Source organism: Lutra lutra, chromosome 16 (genome assembly GCF_902655055.1).
Source record: "Lutra lutra chromosome 16, mLutLut1.2, whole genome shotgun sequence".
NCBI lineage: Eukaryota > Metazoa > Chordata > Mammalia > Carnivora > Mustelidae > Lutra > Lutra lutra.
The window spans coordinates 37,216,894-37,232,026 of record NC_062293.1 but is presented as its reverse complement, the minus strand read 5'-3'; the positions used below and the strand labels follow the sequence as shown (position 1 = coordinate 37,232,026).

The following is a 15,133-nucleotide window of genomic DNA, read 5'->3' as shown; positions in this document are numbered from 1 at the left end:
AGGTAGTGTCTCATTGTAGTTTTGATTTACATATCTTCAAAATATGATGTTGAGTATCTTCTCATGTGGTTATTGGCCATTTATATATCTTTTTTAGAGAAATGTTTATTGAGGTCTGTTGTCAATTTTTGAATTTTTTGTTGTTGAATTGTAAGACTTCTCTATATATTTTAGATATTAATCCCTTATCAGATGTGTGATTTGCAAATATTGTCTTCCATTCTGTGGGCTCCTTTTTCTCTGTGGATAGTGTTTCTTGATTTAAGGTTTTCATGGAGTCAAGTTGTTTATTATTATTATTTTTTAATGTTTGTTAGAATTTACCAGCAAAGCCATCAGATCCAGGACTTTTCTTGTTGGGTGATTTTGATTACTCATTAAATCTCTGTGACTATATGATAAGCCTTCTCAAAATTATTTTAGCTATTCTAGTTCTTCTATCTTTCCATTCATGTTTTAGGATAATGTTGTCTGTATCTATGAAAAGTCTTCTTGGAGTTTTGATAGGAATTATGGTAAACCTTTTTTATCAATTTGGGGGAGATTGACATCTTTAATATGTGGATTCTTGCATTATATGAGCAGTATATTGTCTTTATTCAGGTCTTTGATTTCTGTCATCAGCATTGTATAGTTTTCACCATATAAATTCTTTTAATGTTTTGTTAGATTTACATCTAGGCATTTCATTCTTTTGAGTAATTATAAATGGCATTGTGTTTTTATTTCAGTGTCCTATTCAAGGCTAATATATAGAAATTATTGATTTGGGTATGTTCGTTTTGTAAAAATTAGAGGAATTTTTTTGTAGATTCCTCAGGGTTTTCTATGAAGATAGTCATATCCTTTTATCAAATTTTAACATACCATATTTGCCTTATATTTTTTTAAAGAATTGAACAAAACAGTTATAATTCCATTCTTCTACTTCCCCAGAGATGGTTATCACTATCAAAAATTCAATGCTTGGGGCGCCTGGGTGGCTCAGTGGGTTGGGGCCTCTGCCTTCGGCTCAGGTCAGGATCCCAGGGTGCTGGGATCGGGCCCCACATTGGGCTTTCTGCTCAGCGGGGAGTCTGCTTCCCTTCCTCTCTCTCTGCCTGCCTCTCTGCCTAGTTGTGGTTTCTGTCTGTCAAATAAAAAAACCTTAAAAAAAAAATTTCAATGCTTATTGTTTTCGTATGTATTCTTATACTTCTACTATTTTACATGTTTGAATATTCATGGACATTATATATTTTCTAGGTTTTGTGCCCTTCTGCATTTGATTTTTTTAATTGGACATTGTTTCTCCCCTAGATTTATCCCTGTTACAGAGTGAAGCCAAGTTTGTTCATATAGCTGCTGTATAGTATTCCAGTGCATGAGTATATATACTTCGGTTGATGGACATTTAAGTTGCTTCCAATTTTTTGCTATTTGTTCTAGTTTTATTGATTTCTAAGAGTTCATTGTATATTCTGGATTCTTGCCTTTGTGGTTATTTGTGTTGCTACTATCTCCTCCTATACTTTGGTTTGTCTTTTAATTTTGGTGGTAGTGTCCTGTGTTGTAAAAGTTAAGACAGATGGATAAATCATTTCTTTTATGGTTTTGAGTTTTATGTCTCATTAGATATAGTCCTACTCTGAGATCATAATATTATTCTCCTATATTTTCTTATTAAACCTATCTGGAGTTGATCTTTGGTATCAGTGTGAGTCTAAAGTTCTAATTTTATTATTTTCCGTTTGAGTAGACAGTTGTCTTCAAATCACTTATCAATAGCCCATTCTTTACTCATTGATTTCTTTTTTTTTTTTTAAAGATTTTTATTTATTTGTTTGACAGAGATCACAAGTAGGCAGAGAGGCAGGCAGAGAGGGAGAGAGAGAGAGAGGAGGAAGCAGGCTCCCTGCTTAAGCAGAGAGCCCGATGCGGGGCTCGATCCCAGGACTCCGAGATCATGACCTGAGCCGAAGGCAGAGGCTTTAACCCACTGAGCCACCCAGGCGCCCCTACTCATTGATTTCTAAGATTACTCCTATACTATCCAATTTCTTTATATGCTTTGGGTTAGTTTCTGAGCTCTTCTGTTTATCCCATTGCTATCTCTGTCTATCCCTGTGTCAGTAACTTAGTCTCCTAATTTTTCTAGCCCAAGATAAGCCTTAATAACTGCTTGTGTGGATCTTCTTTTATTTTATTTTTTTTAAAGATTTTATTTATTTATTTGACAGAGAGAAATCACAAGTAGGCAGAGAGGCAGGCAGAGAGAGAGGAGGAAGCAGGCTCCCTGCTGAGCAGAAAGCCCGATGTGGGGCTTGAACCCAGGACCTGGGATCATGACCTGAGCCGAAGGCAGCGGCTTAACCCACTGAGCCACCCAGGCGCCCCTGGATCTTCTTTTAAAGAATTTTAGCTATTCATATTTCTTTTCTCTTAAGTATGAATTTTAAAGATAATCTTGTGCAATTCCACATAAAATCTGTCGGGATTTTGATTGAAGTTGATATTTTTACTTTTTTAGTCTGTCCTGTCTCTCCAGTTACTCAAGTCTTCAGTAGCCTTCAGTATTCTACATCTATGAGTGAACTTCTTTATCTTTAGTGTTTTTAGCAGTTTTTTGGATATATCTCAGATTTCTGAGTTATTTCTTTTGTCATGTGATCCACCCAGTATATAACTAAAGTTTAGTATTTTTTAACCTTTTGGTATATCTAGATTTCAAAAGAATGAATTAAGAAACTGTATAAATGTATAAAGTAACTTTTCAGTACTAGGAGAAAGACAAAATATCATTTAGCAAGCTTGAATCTTCTTGAAGAACAGAATTTTGTAAATAGGAAGGCAATGTGCAAGAAAATGCCTTCTTTCATTCTTTATTATTTTTGTGGAATATCTGGTCTTTTGGCCTGTATGAGTTGAGTGGGGTTTTTGTGTGGGGGGGTTGCTTTTTATGTGCCTTGAGTAAACTAAGTCCATTTCTTTTTAAGATTTTTATTTATTTATTTGACAGACAGAGATCACAAATAGGCAGAGAGGCAGGGAGAGGGAGGGAAGCAAGCTCCCCGCTGAGCAGAGAGCCTGATGCAGGGCTCGATCCCAGGACCCTGGCATCATGACCTGAGCCGAAGGCAGAGGCCTTAGCCACTGAGCCACCCAGGCGCCCCAAACTAATGTCAATTTAAAAAGGAACTTAATTCCTCATCGCAAGAAAGAAATGATGAGGGGTGCCTGCGTGGCTCATTGAGTTAAGCCTCTATCTTCAGCTCAGGTCATGATCTCAGGGTCCTGGGATCAAGCCCCGCATCAGGCTCTCTGCTAGGCAGGGAGCCTGCTGCCCGCCCCCACTCTCTCTCTGCCTGCCTTTCTGCCTACTTGTGATCTCTGTCTGTCAAATAAATAAATAAAATCTTAAAAAAAAAAAAAGAAGAAAAATGGTGGTTATGTGACATGATGGAGGTGTTAATACTGCAGTGGTAATTATTTTGCAGTATGTAAGTGTATCACATCAACAGGTTGCATACCTTATAATTACACAGTGTTATGTCAGCGACATCTCAGTAAAGCTGGAAAAAATAGGGAATTGATTTAGTTATTATACTTAAGTAGATCTGGAAAAAAAAAATAAATGTAATCCTAGGACTACAGTGCTAATTTTTAGCAGCAAGAGAACCACACCATGACTAAAAGTAAGTATACATTGCCACCCCCACCCAAGATTTAGAATAGACAGTGTTAGTAATTTCAATATGAATTATTTGTAACTCCCATTGTAAGGTCCTAAAACCATTCATAAGCCTTCCAAGCTGCTACTCTTCATTGAGCAAGTATATGACTGATCATATGAATAAACACACAACAGAACACATTAAAATTGTTTTTAAGTCTAAATCTGTGGTAGCTAGTAATTGGAGAGGCAGCATGGCCTAATGGTGGAGAACATGGACTTTGGAACCAGACACTTCCTCGTTCTAATACTGGCTCTACCACTTAACCACAGTAAATAAGGTAGTTAACTATTTTGTACTTCAATTTCCTCATCTATAAAATGAGAATAATAGTAGCACCTACCGCCTCGTTTTGTTACAAGAATTAAGTGTATTAATATATGTAAAGCCCTTAGAAAAGTCCCTGGGACATATGAGGAGCTTTATAAGTGTTAATATTAAGGTATCCTTGTTGATTGTTATCAGAAATATCTCTAAGGATCTTACATATATTGAGAATAGTGTATGTAAGTGCCTACTTCTATAACTGGCATATGGCATGAACACAATAAAATGATACATATATTATAACTATGAAGTGTTCATTTTTCTTATTTAGTTGCTTTGACTTTGTGTTTGCCTGCAGAACCCTACTTTGTTCCAGAAAAAAAAATGGGGTCATCATTGTTTTTGAGAGTGTATTACTTCATCAGTATAATTATACTTCGTCAGTATAGTTTTTAATAATTATAATAACGGCTATTTACTCATATATGCCACACAGTGTTCTAGGTGCTTTACCCACATTATATTATTTCTAGGCCTTAAAACAATCCCCTACTGTTTCAATGAGATGCACTTTTTTCAAAGTTCAGAATGAGGGGATATTTTTGATAATTTCTAAAAGGAGTACTTTGAGGAAAACACTAACATGATTTCTTCAACAAAAAGATCAAGATCTTAAATCTTGATCTAAAATCAAGATCTTAGTGTTGTTTAAAAAAAAACAAAAACCCAGGTGGCTCAGTTGGTTAAGCGACTGCCTTTGGCTCAGGTCATGATCCTGGAGTCCCAGGATGGAGTCGCCCATCGGGCTCCCTGCTTGGTGGGGAGTCTGCATCTCCCTCTGACCCTCTCCCCTCTCATTATCTCTCCCTTTTCTCATTCTCTCTCAAATAAATAAATAAAATCTTTTAAGAAAAAAACATTAAAAATGGGGCACCCAGCTGGCTCAGTCAGCGGAGCATGTGACTTTTGATCTCGGGGTTGAGTTCTAGCCTCTTGGGTGTAGAGATTACTTAAAAGTAAAGACTCTTTGGGGCGCCTGGATGGCTCAGTCATTAAGTGTCTGCCTTTGGCTCAGTCATGATCCCAAGGTCCTGGGATGGAGCCCCGCATTGGACTCCCTGTTTGGCAAGAAGCCTGCTTCTACCTCTCCCAGTTCCTCTGCTCATGTTCCTACTCTCACTGTATCTCTTTCTGTCAAATAAATAAATAAAATCTTTTTAAAAAAAAGTAAAGAATCTTTTTAAAAAAATGAAGTGATAAAAATCTGACTATATTAATTCCCATAGTGTGAAAATAATCTTAACCTTAAAGTAATTTAAATTTTGGTAGTTTACATTAACCAAGTTTGTGTAAGTAGGGGAGTTAACTGTTATTACAAACACATCCTTCATCCACTATAACTGAAAGTAGCCATCCTGAAATTAACAGACTGGGCAATTTGGGTGACTAAAGTAGCTAGATGCATGTATTTTGGTTTTTGAAGGAAGAGAGGATAAAAGGGTTAGAAGAAGCAAGGAGAAATATTTCCCTTATTTACAGGAAATGTGGAAGAGAAGCAGCAGTCTCCAAATGAGAGAGCGCTTCCAGGGATAGCTAGGTTTCCATTAGGGAAGAGAAGGGAAGCCTGTCAGGGAGAATGCTGAGAAGTAGAATTTCCACTCAGTGTAAAATAAGCCATTATCATCATTATCAGTGTCATCATCATCATTATTAACATTAGATTTTGTGATTAGCTATTGTGTAATACTATTCTTACTACTGGATGCTTGAATAAACTTTATACTGTGGTATTGCTATATCACTTATTGCTGATTGAATATATTTTGTTTTCTGTGGAAGTTTGACTACCAGGCCTGTGATAGTAAACATCAGAATATTTATTATCCTATCATACTTACTGGGAAAGCATGTTTAATCTCATCTTTGGAATAACTACCATATGGCAAGCTCTAATCTGTTGCTGGAAATACGAAGACTTGTAAGATATGATACCTCTTCTCAAAGAATATGGGTTAGTGAACTGACCAGAATATACCCGTGTGCTTCCAAGCACACACGCCCTTAGACTGTTAGCAGTGGGCACCTCTGAGACAAGGAAATGAAAGGGATGAGATAGTAAGGGGAGCTTTCCATTTTTAGCCTGTGTATTTTGACTATTATTTAAAAGAAAATCATATGGTTCATTAATAAAAACACTAAGTAAGAATTTATGGAAGTCATTGTTTTTCTGTGTAATAATTAAAAGGAGGAATTGTGTTTTTCAAGCCTTTGTTTCTTTCAGGCAGGAATACCAATGGGCCCAATGCCAGCAGCAGGGATGCCTTACCTGGGACAAACGCCTTTCCTGGGAATGCGTCCTCCGGGCCCACAGTACACTCCAGACATCCAGAAGCAGTTTGCTGAAGAGCAACAGTAAGAGATTTCAGGAATCAAGCATAAAGACGCATGATAGCTGCTATTTTAAGAACAGTTCTTTAATGCAGATTTGAAACCAGTACAGTCGTGTCGCATTTAAGATACTTGCAATACATTCTTATATATAAGTTTTAAGCAAGAACAGGCCTTATGGATCCTCTAATTCAACCCTATGATTTTACATCTAGGGAAAATGCAGTTCAGAGGATGCAGTTTCTTGTCAGCCTCCATCACATAGTTACTAGCAAAGCCTGGACCCGAATGTAGGCCTCCTGATGCCCCAAGCATTCCTCTTTCTCCTGTACAACACTGCCTTCCCAAGTCAGAGTTTCTTTTTTGTCTACCTCCCTGTTTTTTGAGATTATTTTTGAATGCAAAAGATTGTCCCTTTCTTTTGCAAATTAGACAAGAAATAAATTCATATCTATAACTTAGGTAAATCATTTTGGGGACTCATTTTGTATATTTCAGAATTAATGGGGAAATAGCATTGTCTTAAGAAAATCAGATATAATTAGCAGTGAGGGTTTTCATTCTAGAAGTATAAAGTGATATTGCTGAAACTATTAGAAGTATGAATATAACACAGTTGATAATCTCTGAAGCTAGTTCTTTACTAGATTGTTTTTCCTTCAGAAAACGATTTGAACAGCAACAGAAGCTCTTAGAAGAAGAAAGGAAAAGACGCCAGTTTGAAGAGCAGAAGCAGAAGCTCAGACTTCTAAGTAGTGTGAAACCGAAGGTAATATATTCCACCACCGCAGCCCGCATCCGCCCTGTGTGTGCCTCTCACTCATTCAGGGGATTCTGTCGCCTGGGCACCAGCCCAAGCTCAGACTGTGGTTGATTCATTTGGGTCTAAAAGTGAAGAATTCTTCTTTTCCTGTAAGACACTATTATTGAACGGAATGGGATATCAACCATCATCATCTCAGGTCTTTTTTACTACCACTGGAATGTTCGTGATCTTTTCTTGGGAAGATTAATAATTTATTTTAATATTAATATAGGATACTTAATATTATTTGTGTCCTGAAGTATTTATAAATGAACCCTTTAATATTTTTGTGTTTTATATAGATTGTCATTTTATGCATTTCATATACTTACACACTTGTCAGTGTTTTTCTGACTTGGAGAATTCCCTATCAGAAGTCTGTGGTAAAAATATTGAAAACAGACAAATATCTGTACTTTCAGTTTGGGAGGATCTAGGATGAAGTGAGCCGTAAGTGAAGATATATGCATATATCTATTGTCTCTTAGGCAGGAGAGAAGAGTAGAGATGATGCTTTGGAAGCCATAAAAGGAAACTTGGATGGATTTTCCAGAGATGCTAAGATGCACCCTACTCCAGCATCACACCCTAAGAAACCAGGTAATTTTAATTTAAAATTTTCCTTTTATTGGAAGGTGATTTCCTGTGTGTTTAATTGACTATTATGTGTGTGTGGAGAGTCAGTGCTCATCTCATCCTTCAAGCTGAATAAAGATTTGGATGTTTTAAAATGTATAGGGTGTTAAGAATAGCATATCTTTGGGGCGCCTGGGTGGCTCAGCGGGTTAAGCCGCTGCCTTCGGCTCAGGTCATGATCTCAGAGTCCTGGGATCGAGTCCCGCATCAGGCTCTCTGCTCAGCAGGGAGCCTGCTTCCTCCTGTCTCTCTGCCTGTCTCTCTGCCTGCCTCTCTGCCTGCTTGTGATCTCTCTCTGTCAAATAAATAAATAAAATCTTTAAAAAAAAAAAAAAAAAAGGCTTAAAAAAAAAAAAAAAAAAGAATAGCATATCTTTAATAGATGAAGAGTTGTTGAATCATTCAGCCAACCAAGTGCTCTTTTCTGCTGGCATATATTACATTGATAAATTTTCCTTAGACCCTTATATTGTAGTACCTTTTACAGGTGATATCAATAGGGAATAATATAATATTGGCACAGTTACCGGTTCTTTCTGGGACAGCTTTAACTCTGTCTTATTAAATTCACTTGATAGATTATATACTCAGATTCTCATTCCAGATGTGCCCCCAAAGTAAGATACATAGCAAGCTTGAAAAGAGAATGGATATAGCAGTCAGAATGAGTTCAGAAAGGAAAAATGTAAATAAAAATGAAAATTATAAGCTAAATAATTACTTAGGAAGTAATTGAAAAATAAATATTAGAATGCTTAAAACTGGAACCTGCGTGGAACTTAGAAGAAGGAGAAGGCGGAGATGAATGGTCATTGTTAGGGCAAACACTGTTCTGTCCATATAGAACACCCTCTTTCGACAACTAGGTGTAGTTTGACAACCTCATTGTTAAATAATAAATTGTTTTGACGTTTAAGAGGTCTCAGGAGTTGAGTCAACATGCGTGCAGTTAGCTGTTTCTAGTTAACTGCTCTGTGCTTATCTAGAAAAAGATTTTTGAAGCAAGCTCAAGAAGTTTCCAGAGCTTCTCCAGTTAGGGCCTTAACATAAAGTACATTAAAAAAGTTTTCAACCTTTTACCCACCAAAGACATCTATTAATACCCCTGCCCCCACTGACTGTTTACCTTAAGATATGGAATATACACCACTGCCTTCGGCTCAGGTCATGATCCCAGAGTCTTGGGATTGAGCCCCGCATTGGGCTCTCTGCTCAGCAGGGAGCCTGCTTCCCTTCCTCTCTCTCTCTGCCTGCCTCTCTGCCTACTTGTGATTTCTGTCAAATAAATAAATAAAATCTTTAAAAAAAAAAAGATATGGAATATACAAACAATCACATAATTTTATACGTCTTCTTAATCATATATATCAGAGAGTTTATAAGCCAAAATATATTGACACATAGATTAACATAATTCCAGTCAAATGCAAAGAAACATTGGTTTAACATTTGCAGACTTACTACTGGTAAATAGGGTCCATTTAAAAAATACTCAGAGCTGGGGCGCCTGGGTGACTCAGTGGGTTAAGCCACTGCCTTCGGCTTAGGTCATGATCTCAAGGTCCTGGGATCAAGCCCCGCATCGGGCTCTCTGCTCAGTGGGGAGCCTGCTTCTCCCTCTCTCTCTGCCTGCCTCTCTGCCTACTTGTGATCTCTGTCTGTCAAATGAATAAATAAAATCTTTAAAAAAAAAAATTTTTTTTTAATTAAAAAAAAATACTCAGAGTAGCTCTCGGTTTTCCATTATTACCATTTTCTATCAGTGCTGGTCTGAGAACCCAAATTAAGAACTTAAACCCATACTCGTGTAACCATTTTTAGGAGGGGTTGGAGTTCATTGGGTCATGGCTTTTTGGTTTTTTTTTTGTTTTTTGTTTTTTGTTTTTAAAGATTTTATTTATTGGACAGACAGAGATCACAAGTAGGCAGAGAGGCAGGCAGAGAGACAGAGGAGGAAGCAGGTTACCTGCTGAGCCGAGAGCCCGACGCAGGGCTCAGTCCCAGGATCCTGGGATCATGACCCAAGCTGAAGGCAGAGGCTTTAACCCACTGAGCACCCAGGCACCCCAGCTTTTTGTTTTTTTAAACAAAAATAAGACAGCAGTTTTGAATATTCATTTTGCATCTTTCATAAAACCTGGAAGCATTGAAGATTCTGTTTTATGAATCCAAAAGAGAAGTGTCCAGAAGAGAAGCACGTGGTGTCCCCATTTTTCAGATGAGAGCCTTTTTTAAAAAAGACTGCTCCTGTAGCATTAGACTTTAGTAAATATTAAAGCAATTTAAAGTAGTTAAAAATGTGAAGAAGCTTTACATGTAGAAAACCCTAAAGACCACCAAAAAAATGTTAGAACTAGTAAATTAATTCAGTGAAGTTATAGAATATAAAATCAGTATGTAAAAACCTGTTGCACTTCTATACACTAACAGCAAACTATCAGAAAAAGAAATTAAGAAAACGATTTCATTTACACTTGCATCAAGTAGAATAAAAAACCTAGGAATAAATTTAACCAGGAGCTGAAAGATCTGTATACTGAAAACTTGAAGACATCGATGAAAGTAATTGAGGAAGACACACACAAAAAGGGAAAGATACTTTGTGCTCATGGATTGGAAGAATGAGTAAAATGTCCATGTTACCCAAAGCAATCTACAGATTTCAGGACAATTCCTATCAATATTCTAGTGGCATTTTTCACAAAAATAGAACAATCCTAAAATTTGTGTAGAACCACAAAAGACCTCAGATAGCCAAAGTGGTCTTAAGAAAGAAGAAAGCTGGGGCACCTGGGTGGCTCAGTGGGTTAAAGCCTCTGCCTTTGGCTTGGGTCATGATCCCAGGGTCCTGGGATCGAGCCCGGCATTGGGCTCTCTGCTCAGCAGGCAGCCTGCTTCCCTCCACAACCACCTGCCTCTCTGCCTATTTGTGATCTCTCTCTCTGTCAAATAAATAAATTTTTTTTAAAAATCTAAAAAAAAGAAGAAAGAAGAAAGCTAAAGGTATGTCATACCCTGATTTTCAAAGTATATCACAAAGCTGTAGTAATCAAAACAATATGATACTGGCATAGAAACAGAAACATAGATCAGTGGAACAGAATGGAGAGTCCAAAAATAAATCCAAACATAAATGGTCAATTAATTTATGACAAAGGAAACAAGAGTACACAGTGGGAAAAAGACAGTCTGTTCAATAAATGGTGTTGGGAAAACTGAACAGCCACATGCAAAAGAATGAAACTAGATTACTGTCTTATACTATACACAAAAATTAACTCAAAATGGATTGAAGACTTGAATGTAAGACCTGAAACCATAAGACTCTTAGAAGAAAACATAGGTGGTAAACTTTCAACTTTAGTTTTGGCAGTGATTTTTTTTGGATCTGATTCCAAAATCAAAGGCAACAAAAGAAAAATAAACAAGTGTAACAACATCAAGCTAAAAAGTTTCTGCATAGCAGAGGAAACTATCAACAAAATGAAAAGGCAACCAACTGAATGGGAGAAAATATTTGCAAATCATATATCCATAAGGGTTGATATTGAAAATATGCAAAGAACTCATACAGCTCAATAGCAAAAAAAAAAAAAAAAAAAAATCTGATGAGAAAAAATGGGCAGAGGGTCTGAATAGACATTTTGCCTAAGAAGACATACAAAATGGTCCACAGGCACATGAAAAGATGCTCAACATCACTAATCATTAGGGAAATGCAAATCACATTGCAAACTATAATGAGATGCCACCTAACACCTGTTAGAATGACTATCATAAAAAAGACAAGAAACAATGATGTTGGCAAGGATGTGGGAAAAAGAGAACCCTCATGTCTTGTTGGTGGGAATGTAGGTTGGTACAGCCACTGTGGAAAACTGTGAAGATTCCTCAAAAAATTTAAAATAGAGCTACCATATGATCCAGCAATTCCACTACTGGGTGTTTATCCAAAGAAAATAAGAACACTAACTCAGAAAATATATACACACCCCATGTTCATGGTAGCATTATTTACAATAGCCAAGGTATGGAAGCAACCTAAGTGTGCATTGATGGATGAATTGGTAAAGAAGATATGGTGTATGTATACAACAGACTACTACTCTGCCATAAAGAAGAATGGAATCTTGCCATTGGCAACAACATGGATGGACCTTGAGGGTATTAGGCTAAGTGAAATAAGTCAGAGAAAGACAAATACCATATGATTTCACTTGTACCTGGAACCTGAAAAATAAAATGAAAGAAGGAGTAAGCAGAATGGTAATTGACAGAGGAAAGTGAGAGGTGCGTGAAATTGGTGAAGGTGGTCAAGAAGTTCAAACTTCTAGTTATAAAGTAAATGTCATGAGCTTGTAATATACAGCATGAGGACTATAGTCAATATGTAGTGCATATTTGGGGCGCCTGGGTGGCTCAGTGGGTTAAGCCGCTGCCTTCGGTTCAGGTCATGATCCCAGGTCCTGGGTTCGAGCCCCACATCGGGCTTTCTGCTCAGCAGGGAGCCTGCTTCCTCCTCTCTCTCTGCCTGCCTCTCTGCTTACTTGTGATTTCTCTCTGTCAAATAAATAAATAAAATCTTTAAAAAAAAAAAATATGTAGTGCATATTTGAAAGTTGGCTTAAAGTTCTCATTAAGAGGGGCCTGGGTGGCTCAGTGGGTTAAAGCCTCTGCCTTCAGCTCAGGTCATGATCCCAGGGTCCCGGGATTGAGCCCCACATCGGGCTCTCTGCTCAGCGGGGAGCCTGCTTCCTCCCCTCTCTCTGGCTGCCTCTCTGCCTACTGTCTGTCAAATAAATAATGAAAAATAAAATCTTTTTTTAAAAAAAGTTCTCATTAAGAGAGAAAAAAATTTTTTTGTAACTTTGATAACAAATGGTAATTGGACTTATTGTGGTGATCATCTCACAGTGTATATACTATTATGGAATCACTGTGTTGTACACCTGAAACTATGTAACTATATAGTTAAAACTACATGTATAACTATGTAGTTATATGTTAACTATGTTAACTATGTAGTTATATATGTAGTTATAACTATACAGTTATAAACTATATAATATATATTGGCCATACCTCAACAACAACAAAAAAGGCAGGTTGAGAGGCGCGTGGTTCAGTTTGAAGCTGGCTGCAGATGATGGATGGGCAGAGCTAGAGATAGTCAGGGCTGATGTTGCCTTCATCTGTATATCTGTGTGTGACTCTAGTTTTTAAAAGTTGATTTATTTAAAATAAATTTTTTGGATTTTGAAAAAAGAATGTGAAGAAGCAAAAACAATATTATTAAATGAAGTCCCTATAGGCAAGGCTTATTACATAAGTAAATCTCACATTTAACAGTAAAGAGCTGCAATGATGTATAGACTTTAGAGCCAAAGATCTTTTAAACATAGTCATCAGTGGGAGTTTATTATCTTAAATTGACCTTTGAGTTGTTTGACTTAGCACTTTATGGTGTCCTGATTTTGTTGCTTTTTATAGTACCACCTCAGTATTTTGTTTACAATGTTCTTTTGTAATTTTCATTCCTCAAGTGGTAACTTCACTGACGTGAACTATGTATGCAAAGTATATGGGTTAAGCATGGTATATTTAAGATGACAAGAATGTATTATGCATTGTTTCTAACTGGCATAATGAAATTTAATCATCAGAGTACGTATCTGTCCAGAATGTATTCAGCAGCATGGAGGAGGTAGGTTTTCTAAAATGTGGCACATACTGGTGTGAGAGGATATTATCCAAACAACTGACTTGGGTGTCAAAAGTCATCACCACTTTGATGTAAACTGTTAGTGGTCTTGGGGACAAAACTGGTATGAACCTAATAAAAGAAGGAAGGGGGGGCACCTGGGTGGCTCAGTGGGTTAAAGCCTCTGCCTTCGGCTCAGGTCGTGATCCCAGGGTCCTGGGATCGAGCCCCGTATCGGGCTCTCTGCTCAGTGGGGAGCCTGCTTCCTCCTCTCTCTCTCTCTCTGCCTGCCTCTCCACCTACTTGTGATCTCTCTCTCTCTCTGTCAAATAAATAAAATCTTTAAAAAAAAAAAAAAAAAAAAAAAAAAAAGAAGGAAGGGAATTTTGAGTTTAAATTTTTTTGTTTTGAACAAAATGTAAAATACCTATAAAATTGCTTTTTGAAAAAAAAATTGTGTGTAAATAGACATCGAAGTGTTTTTCATTCATTAAATAATTCCATTTGACTCTTGTTGCATGTTAGTTCTTGTTCACCTCTGCTATTCATGTTTCAGTATATTCTTTTGGAATTGTACTACATCTTAATTTCTTTTTTCCTTATTGATTTTCATTTCCATGTGTTTCATTGCCATTTTCCATTTTGCAGATTACCCCACATCATCTCATTCTACTAAAACTGTCTCCCCATCATCTGCCTTTCTTGATGAAGAAGAATTCAGTGACTTTATGCAGGGGCCTGTTGAAGTGCCCACATGTGGTCCTTCTTCCACTTCCCAGCCTTTTCAGTCTTTCCATCCCTCCACCCCACTTGGCCAGTTGCATACACAGAAGGCTGGAGCACAGCCTCTCCTTCCAGGTCAGATTCCAATGTCTTTTGCCTTACATGGTGTCCCTGGGCAAATTCCTTCTTTCTCTACTGCTGCAGCCTCATACAATGTAAAGAAAGCAGGTAACTCCTAGAATATTAATGAAACCATTCTTAAGATAATCTTGAATAATTTATTTCTCTTATATAAGTAAAATTATACACTGTTGTTGGTAAAGAAACATGTACCTGAATGTATGACTACTACTCAAATTCACTAAAATAAGAATCTAGATTTTTTAATTCTGGGGGCCTCACATTCTAGAAAAATGTTTTAAAACTCTTGCTCCTAAATAAGGAGCTATTAAACCATCTTTGAACTTTAAAAACAAACTGATTTCTACAGAGTATACTTGTTTGAGAAAATCGCCAATATTGAGAAAATCACCAATATTAGAATATTTCACTTTCTAAAGTGAAAGTGAAGTTACTTTCACTTTAGAAAGTACTCTCTCTGGTTCAGTGGTAGAGCACTTGGGGGTCAGAAACCTGGGTTCCCTATTTATTGTCAGTGTGTCCTTGGACAAATCTTTAAACCGTACCTTAGTTTAGCATTTGTGAAAAGATGGGGAGGTAGGGACAGTTAAACCTTCATTTCTGAGACATAGATCCTAGCAGACATACACTTAGTCCAAACTTCCTCAATAGGCAGATGTAGAAACACACCCAGAGATGACATGACTGGCCAGGGGCCCCCCAGTAGTGAGTAGAAGTGTCTCTATCTTGTGTAGGTCTCCAGAAGTAGCACCCCTTCCA

General features: G+C 37.2%; 1 protein-coding gene across 19 annotated transcripts in view; it reads left to right on the top strand.

The window, feature by feature from the left end:
- The window catches only part of SYNRG (synergin gamma), a 95,840-nt gene that overhangs the window by 27,356 nt on the left and 53,351 nt on the right, over positions 1–15,133 (top strand). For 9 of the 19 annotated variants that reach the window (XM_047708323.1, XM_047708318.1, XM_047708322.1 and 6 more), the window contains exons 4-6: positions 6,262–6,392; positions 7,032–7,137; positions 7,662–7,773. In XM_047708323.1, the coding sequence (XP_047564279.1) occupies positions 6,262–6,392; positions 7,032–7,137; positions 7,662–7,773 (349 nt within the window). Of the gene's footprint in view, positions 1–6,261; positions 6,393–7,031; positions 7,138–7,661; positions 7,774–14,158; positions 14,462–15,133 lie in introns of all 19 variants that reach the window. The other 10 variants (XM_047708314.1, XM_047708313.1, XM_047708308.1 and 7 more) reach the window with 2 other exon arrangements.